This window comes from Calidris pugnax, unplaced genomic scaffold, assembly GCF_001431845.1.
Source record: "Calidris pugnax isolate Ruff unplaced genomic scaffold, ASM143184v1 scaffold225, whole genome shotgun sequence".
In the NCBI taxonomy this organism is placed as follows: domain Eukaryota; kingdom Metazoa; phylum Chordata; class Aves; order Charadriiformes; family Scolopacidae; genus Calidris; species Calidris pugnax.
The window spans coordinates 5,638,085-5,654,101 of NW_015091072.1; the positions used below are offsets into that span (position 1 = coordinate 5,638,085).

Below are 16,017 nucleotides of genomic sequence, written 5' to 3' on the forward strand. Positions count from 1 at the left end.
GTGACAAGGGCAAATTGCAGGAGAAGCAAGTCCCACTTGGAATGAACCCTGTGGATAAACAAGGCAGAATTGCAGAGCAAATGATTTGCAAAGCAGAGGCAAATTACGTTTTAACCTTTTCTTTGTGAGTCTTTCCCTGATGTCTGATTAACTTTCCAGTCAACTGGCTGACCTACCAACTGGGAGTGCTGCTGTAAAAGGAGGGGAGTGTTGGTTGTCAGCTCAAATTGGGGGTGGGGTTTTCAGAGAGCATTATTAGCAGGTAGCTGTATGTGCTAAGATGATCTGGGAATAAAAATTGAGTTCCCAACCAAAAATGAATCACGCTGTGGCAAAACCCCAAGCCATGTATTGGCTGTACAGAGAGCAGCACAGCACAGAAGTTGCGATGCCATCCTTCATCTGTGTTCAGCCATGGTAACAGCTTGTCTGAAACCCTGTGTTCGGTCGGGGGTGTTGCACTTCCAGAAATATGTGAACTCGTCAGAGAGGTCTAAAAGGAAAGAGCAAGAATGATCAAGGGTCTAAAAAAAACCTCGCCTATAGAGAAAGGTTGAAAGACCTGGCCGGCCATGTTCAGCCAATAAAAAATAAAAAAAAAAGAAAAGATGACAACTGAGGGAGGAACATAAGCGATTTAAAAGTTGATAAAAGGCTATTGCAGAGAAGGAGGGAATGATTTGTTCTTTTTGTCTATAGTGGCTAAGACAAAAATAATTGCTTTAAATTGCAGCAAGGGAGACTCAGGTCAAACTTCAGGGAGCTGCTGCAGTGGTAAGGAGAGCAGAGCATGGGAACAGGTCGTCTGGAGCGGCTGCAGGGTCTCTGCCACTGGAGGGGTGGAGGATGACTGTCTTCCTGACACAACCCATGTGTCCTGCCCTGAGGTTGGGGAAGGGGCTAGATGGTGGCTTCCAGTCCCTTCCAGTACTATGACTCACCTAACTCTAGTCCCACAGGAGTTAAGATTTCACTGAATTTCACTGAATTTTTAGAGTTGGAAGGGACCATAGAGATCATCTAGTCCAACTCTCCTGCTGGATCAGGATTACCTAGAGCATGTTAGAGCGTGTTACTCAGGACTGCATCCAGGCGGGTCTTGAAAATCTCCAGAGAAGGGGACGCCAGAACCTCCCTGGGCAGCCCAGGGCTCCGTCACCCTCACCGTGAAGAAATTTTTTCTCATATTTGAGTGGAACCTTTCCTCACATATCAATGAGTTATAGTGAAAAAAAGCACCTGTGAAAATCCCACCCTGCTTCCTTCTCCACTGCCTCTCCAGAGCATCAGCCCCAGTACACAGATTGCGAGCCGTGTCTCAGAGCACCGAGTGGGCAGCAGGAGCCAACTTTGCCTCCCTACCTTGTAAAATACATGGCTGGCATGCAGTGAGGCCCTTCAGCAGACTGTTAGAAACCTGCATCACAGCACTTGTAAGTTTTAGACATAGCAGTGAGATTTCCACTCACCTGAACATCTGGTAGGAGCTGGAAAAGGGACTGCTGGTTAGACCCGCTGAAAGAGGGGAAACTTTGGCTTTGCATGAGTTTAATAGGTACAGTGCTGTTTTCATGCTGAGTCTCCATGACAGGGGGTGGTTTTACCCAAGAATGGTTCTGAAAATTCCTGGGGGGGGAAAAAAATATTAAAAAAGCAAAAAGAATTGTGTGAGGGACAGAGTTCTGAGCAGATTTTGAAGTTGCTGAAGTCCCTGTCTCTGATGCAGAAGGGAAAGGCACATAGCTGGCATCCCCAGCCTGACCTGGCCAGCACGCTGCGGCAAACCTGTGTCTGTGTGGTGGGATTCATTGCAGGTGGCTCCACGGTACCTTTAGCTCCTGAGATGGGGCTTACCCCCTGCTTTCACGCAGTGCCGCAGAGCTGAGGACCACAGCCCTGTCCTCACTGTTTGAACTCCGTCAGACAACTTAGGTGAAGTGGGCAGGGTTTCAGAAGTGCTCAGCACCTATCAAGCAGAAAATGTCTTCTGGGCAGAGAATTGCTTCGGGAAATCTGACCGCTCTGTGAGGAACGTGAATGGGAGCCCTTGTGAGCTGACCTTTTTTTGGTTGGTTGGTTGGGGTTTTTTTTGGTTGTGGTTTTTTTTTTTTTGGAAACGTGGCTTTTGCCCTTTGAGGGTTGGGGAATGTTTTCTCTATACATACACAGGCACGGAGCTGGGGCTCAAGGCTTTACGTGCCGCAGATCGGTGCTTGCAGCCCTCTCAGAGGAGGGAAGCATCTCCCTTCACACTGCTGCCAACGTGGTTCAGATTCTTTCCAGGAGCAGCTCTACTTTGCTTTCCCAAGGAATAGGGTGGATATACTAATCCTAATATTTCATAGCTTCCCTGGCACTTTTTCATCCAATGATTCTAATGTGTTTTCCATGGGTTAACCTCACCGCCCTTCTCTGACCAGGAGGTGATGGGAGAGGGGGCTTATTATCTGCGGTTCGCAGAGGGAGAGCAAGGGAGTGAGTCACCCAAGGTCACACAGTGAATTAAAAGCAAGGCCACGGACCTCCCCTGATTCCTGCCCCCGGCCGTAACCCCAGCGCTCCACTCGCTGCTTTCAGAACTGTCTTAGCGAGGCAGCACGCCTTAAATATGTAATTTCCTATGTACAGTAGATCAGGGCTTCGTGATGATTATTGGTCTCTGTGGATCAAATTACACTTTGTTTCTCTCGGTTTGCCTGTGTTTAACGGTGGCTCGATCTGATCGATGGCACTTCGGGGTGGTGGTTGCTCTGAGAGACAGAAAAGACGTTTTTTTCACAGTTTCGCAGTGGAGAAAAGGGTGCTGACAGCCCGCCACCACAGCTGAGGAGCGAGCTAGCCATGAACCAGCCCATCAGCCACAGGCCCACTAACCTCCCTTTGGCAATCAGCCATCACACCAATGAACTTACTCTGGTCTCACCTGGTGGAGACTTTGCTGCTTCTTCATCTCAGCCTGTGAGATCACAGAATCACAGAATTATCTAGGCTGAAAGAGACCCTCGGGATCATCAAGTCCAACCATCTACCCTACTCTAAAGTTCTCCCCTACACCATATCCCCCAACACCACATCTAAATGGTTCTTAAACATAGCCAGGGATGGTGACTCAACCACCTCCCTGGGCAGCCTATTCCAATGCCTGACAAGATGAAACACTTTGATACTGCTTGTGTGCTTCCTTCCAGATTTTCAGAACCCAGGTTTTCCATAACCAAATAAAATGCTAGCATCTTGCTGATATGGCTTCTGAAATAACTTTAAAAACCGTCATGACTGTTGTTTATTTTAAGAATCCCTGTGGTGATTGTTCCTCCATAGCAATTAAGCAGAAAGCTTCCCAAATCTGAATGCCTAACGGAGCCACCACCTGTGTTTTTCTGTCCTACCAGGCAGAGAGTTTGAAGGCGAGGAGGAGTATCTGGAGATCCTAGGGATCACGCGAGAGCAATCGGGCAAATACGAATGCAAAGCTGCCAACGAGGTTGCTTCAGCAGACGTCAAGCAAGTCCGGGTCACTGTGAACTGTGAGTATATCACAACTGGAGTGGGTCAACGGGGAGAGCTTTGCCCGCCGGCAGGGGTGACTTAAGGATAAATAGAGAAGCTTTTCTGGGCATATATTATGAGATCTGAAGGCGGGGGGAGTGCTGAGAAAACTATCTGCAATCAGACCCTTATCGCAGGGTGTAGTTTGTGCTTGAAGCGTGGTAATATGTAAGAAAAGAAAGAAAATGAGAGAGAGAAAAAGAGAGGAGCTGTGAGTTGCCCCTGTCTCTCCCCTCAGAAACGCTGGCAATGCCTTGTTTTCACTCATTGTTATTCAGGAGAAGAGTAGCATGAAGAGAAGCTTTAGCAAGGCAGCAAGGAAAGATAAGGGAGGGTTCAGACGGCTGAGAGCAAACACCCACCTGCCTGTACCCAGCCATCTCAGCAGTGCCTACGTGGGTATCACAGCCCAGGGGCTGGGGGGATGTGTGGTAGAGACATGTGTCAATGAGAGGGTGCAAAAACTTGACTTTTATGCTGGTTTTAGGTCATTAGCATAAAGCACTCTCTAAGAGACCCTCCATGCACCAATGCAATGCAGAAAGGGGCTTGACCAAAGGATACAGCAATCTACCAAAAACCACCAAGAGGCACAGTTAGAGCTGTGGCTTACATCCACACCTATGCACAAGTGGGGCATGGATCCCATCACCCATGTGTGCTTAGGCAGATGTCCACTTCACTCTGCTGGCGTGCTCCTCTCACAGTGACACAAGATATCTCAGACTGTGGTTACTCTTATAATCTTATGTGTGTATATGTCCACCTTCATATTTGTATGGCTCCTATTTGGCACTGGAATGATTTAAAGTGAATATCCCCGTCTACCTTCTCTGTTTCCTTGTCTGGCAGCTAAAACCTCTGCAACAGGGATGGATGAATGGGAGGTATATCCTCTCCTGACCTTCTTCAGTTTACACACCAGAGTATTAACGTAAACTGAAATTGAAGAGGGTCACAGACATGTTTCAGGGTGCATATGCATGGCCTTGATTCATGGGTAGCACTCTCGGGGAGTGGGTTAGGGCAGAGAGCTGAAGGCAACAAGTGCTTCAGCCCACCCCAGTCTAATTTGCCACCACAGGTGATTTTAGCACATTTTACTAACATTCTTGCTCTTTGTCTCTTTGTTTCCCTTTGGGCCATCACATCAGATCAACTTGTCTGTCTTGCTTACACGTCAAGGTTATAGGCTCCCTGCAGCATCTTCAGAATACACAGAGTTTTTTATAATTCCCTTAGAAATTGGGTGGCAGTGGGTTAATACCAGCTGCTTCATGGGCCAAACTTGGCATTAATGTGAAACTGTAGTAGCAGATTTTCTGCACTAAAACTGGTAAGGGTTTTTTCCTGTCAAAAACAGCTGAGTTTATAAACCCGAGACATGCCATGAGAACCAATTAATATTTTCAAATATTTCTGTCAAACGTAATTTCAACGATGGTTGAAACAGATTGTTTGTATAAAGTCAGAATGTTTGATTTTGACTTAGTTTCAACTCATAATAACTATGCTACAGTAAGAACTTAAATATTTTTACTGTTGGAATATATGAAAATACAATGTGATAGAGTACTGTAATATTATTATGTGGCCCAATTTGTAATGTAAGCAACTTCTAAATTCCTTCAGGACATCTTTCAAAACAAAGGGAAAAAAACTCTAAGAGGTCATGAGGGCCATGCACAGGAAAAAAAATCAGTCCTGTTTGGGGAATGAAAGCTAGACATTTGCATACATCTTTCCTTATCTTGCTTTGTTAACTACACCACAAAGCAGCAGAAAGTGGAAAAACTACAGTAAGTTTGAAAAATTGGACCTGCCCAACCTCAGGAACTTCCTGGCTGTCACTTCTCATCTGCTGACACCCCGGATGGAGCAGGCAGGTTGTCAGCCCGGACTGCAGGAGGGAGCATCCTGGCTTTGCTTTGGTCTCACACTACCACCTTCAGGCTTCCTGAGAAACGGCCCTTGCACATCACAGGCAGGGAAACTGAGGCCTGGGCAAGAGCAGAGAGAAAACAACTAAAGGGAACCCACTTCTGGCTTCCCCGGCAGCAAACAGCTAAACACAGAGCGGCTGCTTTCTGGGTACAACAGGCTGGTTTGTTCAGGGCCACCGCCTGTGACTTCTCTTAGGAGAGCACTGCAGCAAGCAGACTGCCCTTCGCCGAGCAAAGCTCTGCCCTCGGAGCCAGCAGTGCCTTTACAAAAGCGTTGGCAGCTGAGGTATGGCTTTTCCACGTCTGGGCTCTTTCCTTTGAAAAGCCAAGGAGGGAGGCTAAGGCAGGGACTGCTCAGGGCAAGGGGCTGGGCTCCCTGGCAGCAGCCCAGGGAGCACACGGCTGCCAGGGTCATTTTCTAGGCCCATAGAAAGGTGCTCATTCATTTTCTGACTCACCGCTTCTGCTGGATGCAGTGAAATGGAAAAGGTTTGTCTCACTGCAGGCAGCAAGAAGATCTACTGCTCGAACCAAAAAATCGAAGAAGGATGCTTAAAAAAATCACCTTCGCTATCCTTTTATTACCCCTCCTCCTTTCCGAATTAAAATATTTACGTGATCCCACAGCCTTTGGATGTAGGATCCTATTTATGTACACTTATTAATATTTATGATGTTAGAGGGCGCACTGCAATATCCCTAAAGCCCTGCATAAAATCCCGATTAAGGTCAGGAAAGGGATCACATTGAGATGGCTAATGTGTTCACAAACAAACTTCTTTCCATACATTTTCCACAAAGAATTATTTTTTTCTTTGACTAACACAATCCATTTTGATTCTTTTTTTTTTTTTTGACTAACCCAAACCCTTTTGATTCTTTTTTTTTTTTTTGACTAACCCAAACCCTTTTGATTCTTTTTTTTTTTTTTGACTAACCCAAACCCTTTTGATTCTTTTTTTTTTTTTTGACTAACCCAAACCCTTTTGATTCTTTTTTTTTTTTTTGACTAACCCAAACCCTTTTGATTCTTTTTTTTTTTTTTGACTAACCCAAACCCTTTTGATTCTTTTTTTTTTTTTTGACTAACCCAAACCCTTTTGATTCTTTTTTTTTTTTTTGACTAACCCAAACCCTTTTGATTCTTTTTTTTTTTTTTGACTAACCCAAACCCTTTTGATTCTTTTTTTTTTTTTTGCCTTTCCGCGCTGGGATGGATTCAGATGGCAGAGTTGTACTCTGTACAACTCGAGCCTCAGCAAAGTAGCCATCTGAGTTGCAGCCCTGTAATCTCAGGATGTGCAAGTATTAGTGATGAGAGACAAGGCACTTATTCCCTGATCCCTCTCAGCAGCCGGGTGGAAATAATCCTACCTTTTAACGTGTAAAGCTTGTCCCTTAACATTTTGAACATGGGGCTGGGATTGAAACTGTCGGTGCCTACCCTGCCCAGCACCCAGCCAGCACTGAGACCTAGGTCCAGCGGAGCACACCTATATGTTTCCCAAGGTTTTTTTGGCCCATGGCACAGCTCTCAGGCTTCAAAGTAAGCAGAGGTGGGAGCACCATGCTGGGCTGAGGGCAAGCTTCTTACAGAGTTGTCATGAGCAAGCACTCTTGGAGTTGTGACAAAGCATGGTGTCCAGGAAGGTTTGGGCAGAATTTGTAACCTTAGACATCTAAGGGAAGTGCCTCAACAAGTGGTCTGGCTCTAAAAGTTGCACCCACAGCTCCTCAAAAGCTCTTCCCTTTTAAGGTGTGAATGTATTTGTCTCCTACATGTTGCCTCAGTCCTTCCCTTTCTTATTAGTTTTGACACAGAGGTTGTATGAAAAATAATTTTCATGCTAGTGTTAAATTCCTACTTTATTCTTTTTACTTTTGCTGTCTTCCTTTCCCCTTGATGAAGTATTTCTCTCATCTTCTTGTCTCTGATGAACCCATGTGAACTAGAGATCCACAGGTAAATATTCATAAATTACAGAAGTCCGTCATTAACCTTAACTCCTCCTGTGTATGCCTATGCATTTATGACAGAACGTTACTCGGTGTTGCTGGAGAGAAGCACGCAGAAGGAGTGATGGTAACGCAGTGTGTTAGGGAGAGTTCAAAGAGCAGGTATTCTCCAGGGGAGAGCGTGTGCCACGGCAAACAGCAGCTGTGAGCCCCCACCACCCAAGTGGGTTGCGTGGGGTGACATAGTGTGAGGTGACAAAAATAGTGTGACCAGCAGAAGTAGGGAGGTGATTGTGCCCCTGTACTCAGCACTGGTGAGGCCACACCTCGAGTATTGTGTCCAGTTTTGGGCACCTCAATACAAGAGAGATATCGAGGTGCTGGAGCGAGTGCAGAGGAGGGCAACGAAGCTGGTGAGGGGGCTGGAAAACAAATCGTATGAGGAGCGGCTGAGGGAGTTGGGACTGTTTAGTATGAGGAAGAGGAGGCTGAGGGGAGACCTCATCACTCTCTATAACTTCGTGAAAGGACACTGTAGAGAGGTTGGTGCTGGTCTCTTCTCACAGGTAATTAGTGACAGAACGAGAGGGAATGGCTTTAAGCTCCGACAGGGTAGGTTTAGATTGAACATTAGGAAAGAATTTTTCACCGAAAGAGTGATAGGGCATTGGAACAGGCTGCCCAGGGAGGTGGTGGAGTCACCATCCCTGGCTGTGTTTAAGGGCCGTTTAGATGCAGTGCTAAGGGACATGGTGTAGGGGATGACTTTGTAGAGTAGGGTAGATGGTTGGACTCGATGATCCCAAGGGTCTTTTCCAACCTAGACAATTCTGTGATTCTATGATAGTTCCACTGTTTCGTTCCACCTGGAAGTGTGTGAAGTGACTGTGTGTTTTCTTCCTGCAGACCCTCCCACCATCACAGAGTCCAAGAGCAATGAAGCGGCCACAGGACGACAAGCCTTACTCCGGTGCGAGGCATCAGCAGTGCCCACGCCTGATTTTGAGTGGTACAGAGATGATACCAGGTAAGACCTTTAGCTCGCCTCTTCCCTTCTGTCCTTTTCGGTTCACTCAATAGAGGATCCTTAGAGAACCACCTATTGTACTTCCCAACTCTTCTCCTCAAACTGGATGACTGGTTTACTGCCTGCTGGGCAGTGATTTCCTTCCTGATACACAACTACCGTTGCAGTACACACCTCTTCTCCCATCTTCCCAGGATAAACAGCGCCAACGGTCTGGAGATAAAAAGCACGGGGAGCCAGTCTCTGCTGATGGTGGCCAACGTCACTGAGGAACACTATGGGAACTACACCTGCGTGGCTGCCAACAAGCTGGGAGTCACAAATGCCAGCCTATACCTTTACAGTAAGTATGGGAGAGGGTGAAGGGAGGTCCGTATCGCTGTTACAAAGACCAGGCTGTGTAGGAAGCACACAGTGACCAAAACTTGGGAAAGCATCCATCTGCCACCCCCACATCCCCAGGCCTCCAGCCATGAACTGGGTTTCAGTGCTCTGCTTCAAATACCTACATTTCTGACCATGGAACACAAACACAGCCAAATTACAAGGTGTACAGTCCAGCCCTTTGATTGACTTTCTTTGCTGAAGTCAGATTTTGTTAAAATAATAAAAACATGTTTGTTTTAAAGCTGGAAACAAAAAACCCTTTAGAGTGACAGCCTCTTTAATAAGGAGACAGAAGGCCAGGGCTCAGAGGGTCTGTGACAGCTGAGAAATGACAAGTAATTCAGAGAGATGGAGAGAACTAGCCACTGAGCCTGAGGAGAACAAGAGAGAGTCAAGAAAAAGAGAAATGAGTTTGAAAATGGAAGGGAAAGAAGTGGGAAAAGACAGAATGATTTAAAGGGGCATACCATAGGGAACATGGAGGAAAAGGTAATCAGCAGATGAAATATGGAATAAAATTCCTTGGATCTCATTCTGCTACCTTTCAGTTGCTGAGTTTGTCGTAATAAGTGTAAACAGACAGAAGTTGGGACTAGACCAAACTCCAGAGCAGAGTTACCTGCTGGTTCTGCATTTTGCAGCTGATTAAAACTTGACTCTTAACAGAGTCCCTGCCCCTCACCTACCACCCATGCAGGTTTACAAACTGTGGTGTATTCAAAATTCAGTTCCCAATTCCAGGTCCACAACTTGGGCTCAAGGTGGACCACACATTATTATTGCCACTAGAAATAGACTGCAGGAGAATGACCCACTCACATGAATGGACACATAGATGCAAAAGTGACTTAGGGCTGTATTGCTCTGACAGTCCCAAACTGAATTACAACACTCAGGCCATGACCTGCATGTCCTTTTAAAGAGAAAAAAGATAAGCTGTGTGAAGCAGTCTGAGTACAGCACGCAGTTTAGTCTAGTTTCTGGTCTGTGTGGTCAGATTAATCAAACCATCAGAAAAGCAATGTTTTGGTTTAGTTATTTTTTAGCAGATGTAGTGCAAAAGCATAAATCCTTCGGCATTTTTTTCTTACCACCTCTGATTTTTTTTATGGCAGTTTGAATTTTTGCAAAATTTGGTTGTATTCTGTGGAAATTTTCTTTTTTTTCTAAAGAGCAGATATTATCATAAAAGAACATATATTTGATTTTGTGTAGCATTGCAGCACAGAAGGCAAATTTCTACTTTGAAAGTCTTTTCACCCTGGTCTTGTGACTGTCATGAGATTCAACTAAAATCCTCAGGCAGCAATCTGGAACACAATTTCCAAATACTCCAGATTTGTTCTTGCTGATATTAATATAATGCTAAGTTTAGAATCCATTATTTGTGGCTGAATTCTAAATTTGGCCCTCTCTGTTGGTTCCTGTTACACAGATGAGCTGAAATGCATCTCTGAAACAAAATATAAGATGAAATTCAATAATGTATGTATGCACACGTGATTTTAGCTGGGGGGTTGGTTTTGCTAGAAAAGCGTTTTGCATGACTTCAGAGCTTCACCTCAAAGGATCTCAAAGGATTTGCTAGCAATGAATATTTTAACATCACAAGTTATTTAGAAATGGGTGAGTGTTATTAGCACCATTTTGCAGTTGGAAACTAAGGTACAGAGTGAAGAAGTGGTTTACCCATGGTCATAAAATGCGCGGCAGAACCTGTAAGAGACCCAGGGAGATCTTGCAAAGTTGCTGTTAACTATTCCAGGAGGAAATGTGGCAATTATTAAAGATGAGTTGCAACAGTGAGGGTCCTATTTTAGCCTCCTTTCAACGTGCAAGAGTGAAGCTTTCCTTCTCTCAAGTTGTTGGATTTTGTTTATCATTTTTAGCTTTAGAAATTCAAGGCCTATTTATGCTGGAAAACACTAGAGAACTTCACAAGAGCCAGGAGAATGGAAGTGCAGGAGCTGAGAGAAATTGGATGATTTTCAGTGAACTGTTTCTAACTTTTATTTTTGTTGCTTAGTTAATCCTTATTTCTTCAGTGTGCAATTGCTTCCTATGGTTTCAGGAAATCTCTGTTCTCCTTCTAGTTAGTGTGGAAGAGAGAAAGAGAGAGTAAAAAAAATAAATTCAGGCAGACTACAGTTGGTATTTCTAAGGTTAAGAAACCAGAGGGGAAATGAGTGAAGGGAATCCAGCCTCATAAAGATAATGAAAGCAGCTGAAAAATTCTCCAAGCCCAGATGAAAAAAAAAATGCTGTAGTGATCACACAGTAGCTGAAATAACAGGTAATGCACACTCCCAGCCACACACCCAGGCAGAAAAATAAAGCAGTGCCAAGTTTTTGCAAGGTACAGCAGATGCTCAAATACTTGGGAGTGTTTTTGATCCCTAGAATCAGAGATTTTATTTCTTTTTTAAATAGAGAACAAGCTCACTGTAGGGCAACATCCCACTAGGGAGGCAGATACAACGTTGATTCCTCAATATCCCATTGCAGCACAAAAAAGAATGGCAGCCAGGAGTGAAGAAACAACCAGAGAGTTAATAATGAGGTACCAGCAGCTTTGCCTGAGGTGGAGGGCAGAAGGGGAGCTAGCAAAATGATGTGGAAGAACAGTTTAGCAATAGAAAAAAATGGGTGACTACAATTCCAGGAAATCTCAGCCAGCATTGAAAAACTCTGGGAGAGACCGAATGCCTTAGATGTCAATGCCATAGACAGAAGATGCATTAAAATACAAAAGCAACTCCCCTGAGATGTATGAATAGATAGCTTGTGATCTTCCTTAAAGGATGTAGCAGCAGGATTGCCTGCTGTAGGTGGCGAGATTTATACCCTTCACTCCTGGAGACTGAGTTTACAACAACATAAAAATGGCCCTACCAAAGGTCTGTCTAAACCAGGAACCTGTCTCCAGGAGCAATGTGGAATATGTTCGCAGAGAGAGTGCTCAGGTACAGTTTGATGATACAACTGATCATCTAATAGCTTGCTGCCATCCCTTCCTCCCCCATCCTTTTTCTCACCCCTTTTTCTGCCACCTGCTTTTGTTGTTTCCCCTGTTCTGGTACTTAATGAACCACATGCTGAGCCAGTTCAACCTGCTAAGCCAGAGCCCAAAGTGCCCCCAAATGTTTTATTTTGTTGTACTAAGCTGAATTAGTTCAGGGAAGGGCTCAACAAGAACCAGAACCCATATGAGAGGAGAAACCATATCACACATCTGTAGATAGGAGGAGTTGGGAGGCAGGACATTGGAGCCAGGAGATTGGTTCGGCTCTGCAGAGCCTATGAAGAGGGTCTGTAACCCCCAAACACAAAATATGGTGAGATTTAGGAAAAGGGCAGTAACCTTCATGAGAGTGCTAATCGCCACGAAAATTACCTGACAGAGAGGCCAAGCCAGAGCTGCCTTCACAAAGCAACAAAGGTGCAAAGTAGTGCTACAACTGAAGGGAAAGGGTTTTTCTTCCCATAGGGGACTATTAAGACTGGGCTCCTAATAAAGGAGGGAGGGAACTTGTTTTATTTTCATTCCACTCAGCTAACAGTGCTACGAAAAGTGTTATGAGTAAAAGCCACAATTTGTATCTTTACCCATGCTACACAGGTATATATATATATATGTGTGCATACACATCTGCCGTACAAGCATATAGGTGCATAGGTTTATGTGTACATCAGTATGTATATATATACATCCGCGTGCCCCGCTGTGATGTATAAGTGAGCACACACACTCCATCAGGCACACAGAAGCGGGCACGGCACCTGGTGCGTTCTAGCAAGGCAGAGAAAAGAAACGAAAGCTTTTCCAAACGAGTTGATTTGTGCCTCCCGCAGAGCTAGCCCATCCCAGAGGGTAAACCAGGGGACAACAGGGCAGTGCCGCACATCCTCATGCAGTCCTGCTGGCTAAATTGTCTCAATTACAGGCCACTGCCAACTCAGCAGGTCCCCTGCCGCATCTTCTGCGGCTTCATCCTCTGCACCCTTCAGGGGGTAAGGAGTGGCGGAGGTGAAGCAGCAGCTGGCGAGGCCCCTGCCAATTAGAAGCAGCAGCAGACAGGCTCCCACCCCTGCCTCCCCCAGAGGCTTCAGGTAGAGTTATCATTTCAGTCCAGCAGTTTTAAATCCCAGTGAGAGGCACGTTCCGAAGAAGAGCTGGCACTTGCCTCTAACTTGCCGTTCCTTGTTAGCGCCCCAGCAGAAGCCCTGGTTGTGTACCCACACTTACACCCCTTCCCCCAACTCCCTGCCCAGGCTTTGTTGTACCTGAGCATTTGCTTTGGGTGGTTGCTGCTGGGGTTTGGAGCATAACTCTGCCCAAAATCTCTCTTGGTGGCTCAACCCCTGCATTTTTGCCAGGGGCCGTCGATAACGGGAAGCCTGGGAAGAGGAGGGAAGTGGTTGGGGTGACAGCCAGCTGGGGCAAGGCTGAGCCACTGCTAATGAGCCAGGGTGGAGGGATAAAGACAGCACCCAGCGGGGCGAGGGGAACAGAGGCAGAGTCCTTGAATGGAAAGCAGCATGATAATGAGGCCGTCGTGCTTTGCTTTAACTGCTTATGCTGTGCAGTCTGCAGCCTGCTGTGCAGGAAGAAGGTAAAGGGGAGTTGAGTTATTTAACCAAACTAAATAACAGGAAAGTCATGTCAGCACAACAGCCTGCTTTCGCAGAACAATAGTCCCCTGTTGCTACATAAACACAGAGATCCAGGCTAGTCGTGTATTTTCCAGGACAGAGACAATCTCCCCTGTGCTCGCTGTGGATTCGAACAGCTCCATTTCCACCATGAGGGCAGGAGATCTGCCAGTGTCACAAGGATGGGCCTGACCTGCTACATCCTCGTGGGCTCCAGTGAGTCAGAAACTAGCTCCTTGCAGCAGGGGTGCTGTATGAAGAGCATTGGCCCCCAAATACCTGAACCTAGGTAGATAGAATCATAGAATCATAGGGGGTTGGAAGGGACCTCTGGAGATCATCTAGTCCAACCCCCCTAGTCCAAAGCGGGTCCAACCTATAGCAGGTTGCACAGGAACTTGTCCAGGCCAGTTTTGAATGTCTCCAGAGAAGGAGACTCCACCACCTCTCTGGGCAGCTTGTTCCAGTGCTCTGTCACCCTCACAGTAAAGAAGTTCCTTCTCACGTTTAGGTGGAACTTCTTATACTCAAGTTTGTGCCCATTTCCTCTTGTTCTGTCACTGGGCACCACTGAAAAAAGACTAGCTCCGTCCTCCTTACACCCTCCCTTTAAGTATTTGTATGCAGAGATTAATAGTGGACTACCAATGTATCCTGCCAAGCTCTATGTCCATCAGCAGTGATCTTAGCACCATCCTTACAAGTAAGCCAGGAGACAACTCATTGCTCCAGGCCTATCAGCTGTTGCATAGTGACATATCTCTACTGCTAAATGTCTACTTACTGATCGGTCTGTAAGTAGGAACTTGTCTCAGTCAGTACGAGGCATCCAGCAAGCTATGAAGGTAATTAAAGGAGACCCAGTGATCAGAGTCAGGCCTGGGGCGGGCTTGTATTCTTGGTTCTGCTCCTGGCTCTACCAACAGTTCAGCATTTGACCTTGGGCAAATTGCTTCCTTGCTCCGTGCATCAACTGCACAATCTCTAAACTGGTATTAACACTACCGGTAGCCACAGACTGAAGTTTCTGACACTGCTTTCCCTCAGTTTCTGTGCAATTCTTTTGAGATCCTTGTGTGGAAGAAGCAAAGCGTGAAGCCAGTAGTGACATGTAACAAAGTTCTGCTGTGACGTATAATGAGGACGCATTGTAAAAACCCTGTAACCAAAACAGCAGGCTTTGCATACAACTAGAGGTTGATGACTCTGCAAAAACTCTGTTCCCATTAGAAGACAAAAGGTCAAAAGAAGCAGAATGCCCTTGAGGACTCACCAGGGTGACTGCTCCCATGCTCTCATCCTCAGGGGACCTGCCACTGGCAAGAAATCCATTGTGGGGAGGGTTGTGGGGAGGCAGCAACAACCCATGGGGGACTTCCATAACTCACCTCTCTGCCAAGACTAGCTTCCAGCCAGAGGAGTAGCTAAGAGGAGCTGTAGTGTGATGACATGAGTGGTCTTGAAAGTCAGAGGGGAGATATGGCCCATCAACTCCAATTACCTTCACTGCAGGTGCTTAATCCCTCTTGCTGTGTGGATATTATTTGTTTAGTTTTTCAAATGACTTCTCTCTGACTCCCAGTCCCAGGGGATGCTGATGTGTATTAGGTGTGTTGCTAGCAAAATGCTCTGTATATGAAACCTACTCTAGTTCATCTAATTTGGTGATGGACAACTCCATCAGGTTTGTATCTGCTGCTTGCTTGGTGTGAAAAGTGGCTTTTCCTTTTCTCCTGCATGTTGCTTATTGTTTTTTTTCCCCCCTTAGAACGAGTTTTACCCACACTCCCCAATCCTTTTCCAGGTCAGTATATGTTTTATGTTGAAGTAGCTCTTTAGCCGGGTCATTCTCCATCATCCTGACAAATGCTCAGAGTTAGATATGGGCAAAACAGCTCAGAAATGCAGGAAAATAAGGGCTTTCCCTTCTCGTCTACATGTCATTTGGTCTCTTCTGCTCACCTTCTTCATCCTTCCCCTTTCCCCCTCCCATTTCAAAAAAACAATCAACTAAACAGCAACAACCTTTAGCCAAGCTTTGAGCCATGACATTGTGTTCTCACCCAGGTTTGGACAGTCTTCAGTGAGGTTCAATTTGCCGACAGACCTACTCCTAATACATATTCTCATCCGAAGCTGTCTTTGCCCACATGTTGTGATTTGGATCAAAAGCATAAGCAGATCTAAAATTTTGCAGAGGGAAAAGGAAGAAACTAAAAATTAAATTGCTACCAGGAGTTTTTTTCTAGTTGTGCGAACGATTCACGGTGAAACCGAAAACTTTGTTTTGTCATTCCTCTGTCACGCACCCCCAAGTCTGTCAGTCACATAGTGCTGCATTTGAGGCAGAGAGCATGAAAAGAGGTGCACAGTGAGGTGTTTCTGCCTGCTTTATTGCGAGGGAAGAAGGTATGAAGGCAAAACAGGCTCTGAGTATTTTTCCTGTCTCTGTGCTGTCCAAGCATGCCTCCAGGTCCAGGCAGGGCAGCCCCAACATCCATG

General features: G+C 45.8%; 1 protein-coding gene across 3 annotated transcripts in view; it reads left to right on the top strand.

The window, feature by feature from the left end:
- LSAMP (limbic system-associated membrane protein) overlaps positions 1–16,017 on the top strand; it is a 1,063,485-nt gene that overhangs the window by 1,021,913 nt on the left and 25,555 nt on the right. For 2 of the 3 annotated variants that reach the window (XM_014957165.1, XM_014957164.1), the window contains 4 exons: positions 3,393–3,527; positions 8,355–8,475; positions 8,670–8,818; positions 15,284–15,319. In XM_014957165.1, coding sequence (XP_014812651.1) covers positions 3,393–3,527; positions 8,355–8,475; positions 8,670–8,818; positions 15,284–15,319 — 441 coding nt within the window. The remainder of the gene's footprint in view (positions 1–3,392; positions 3,528–8,354; positions 8,476–8,669; positions 8,819–15,283; positions 15,320–16,017) is intronic. The other variant, XM_014957166.1, reaches the window with a different exon arrangement.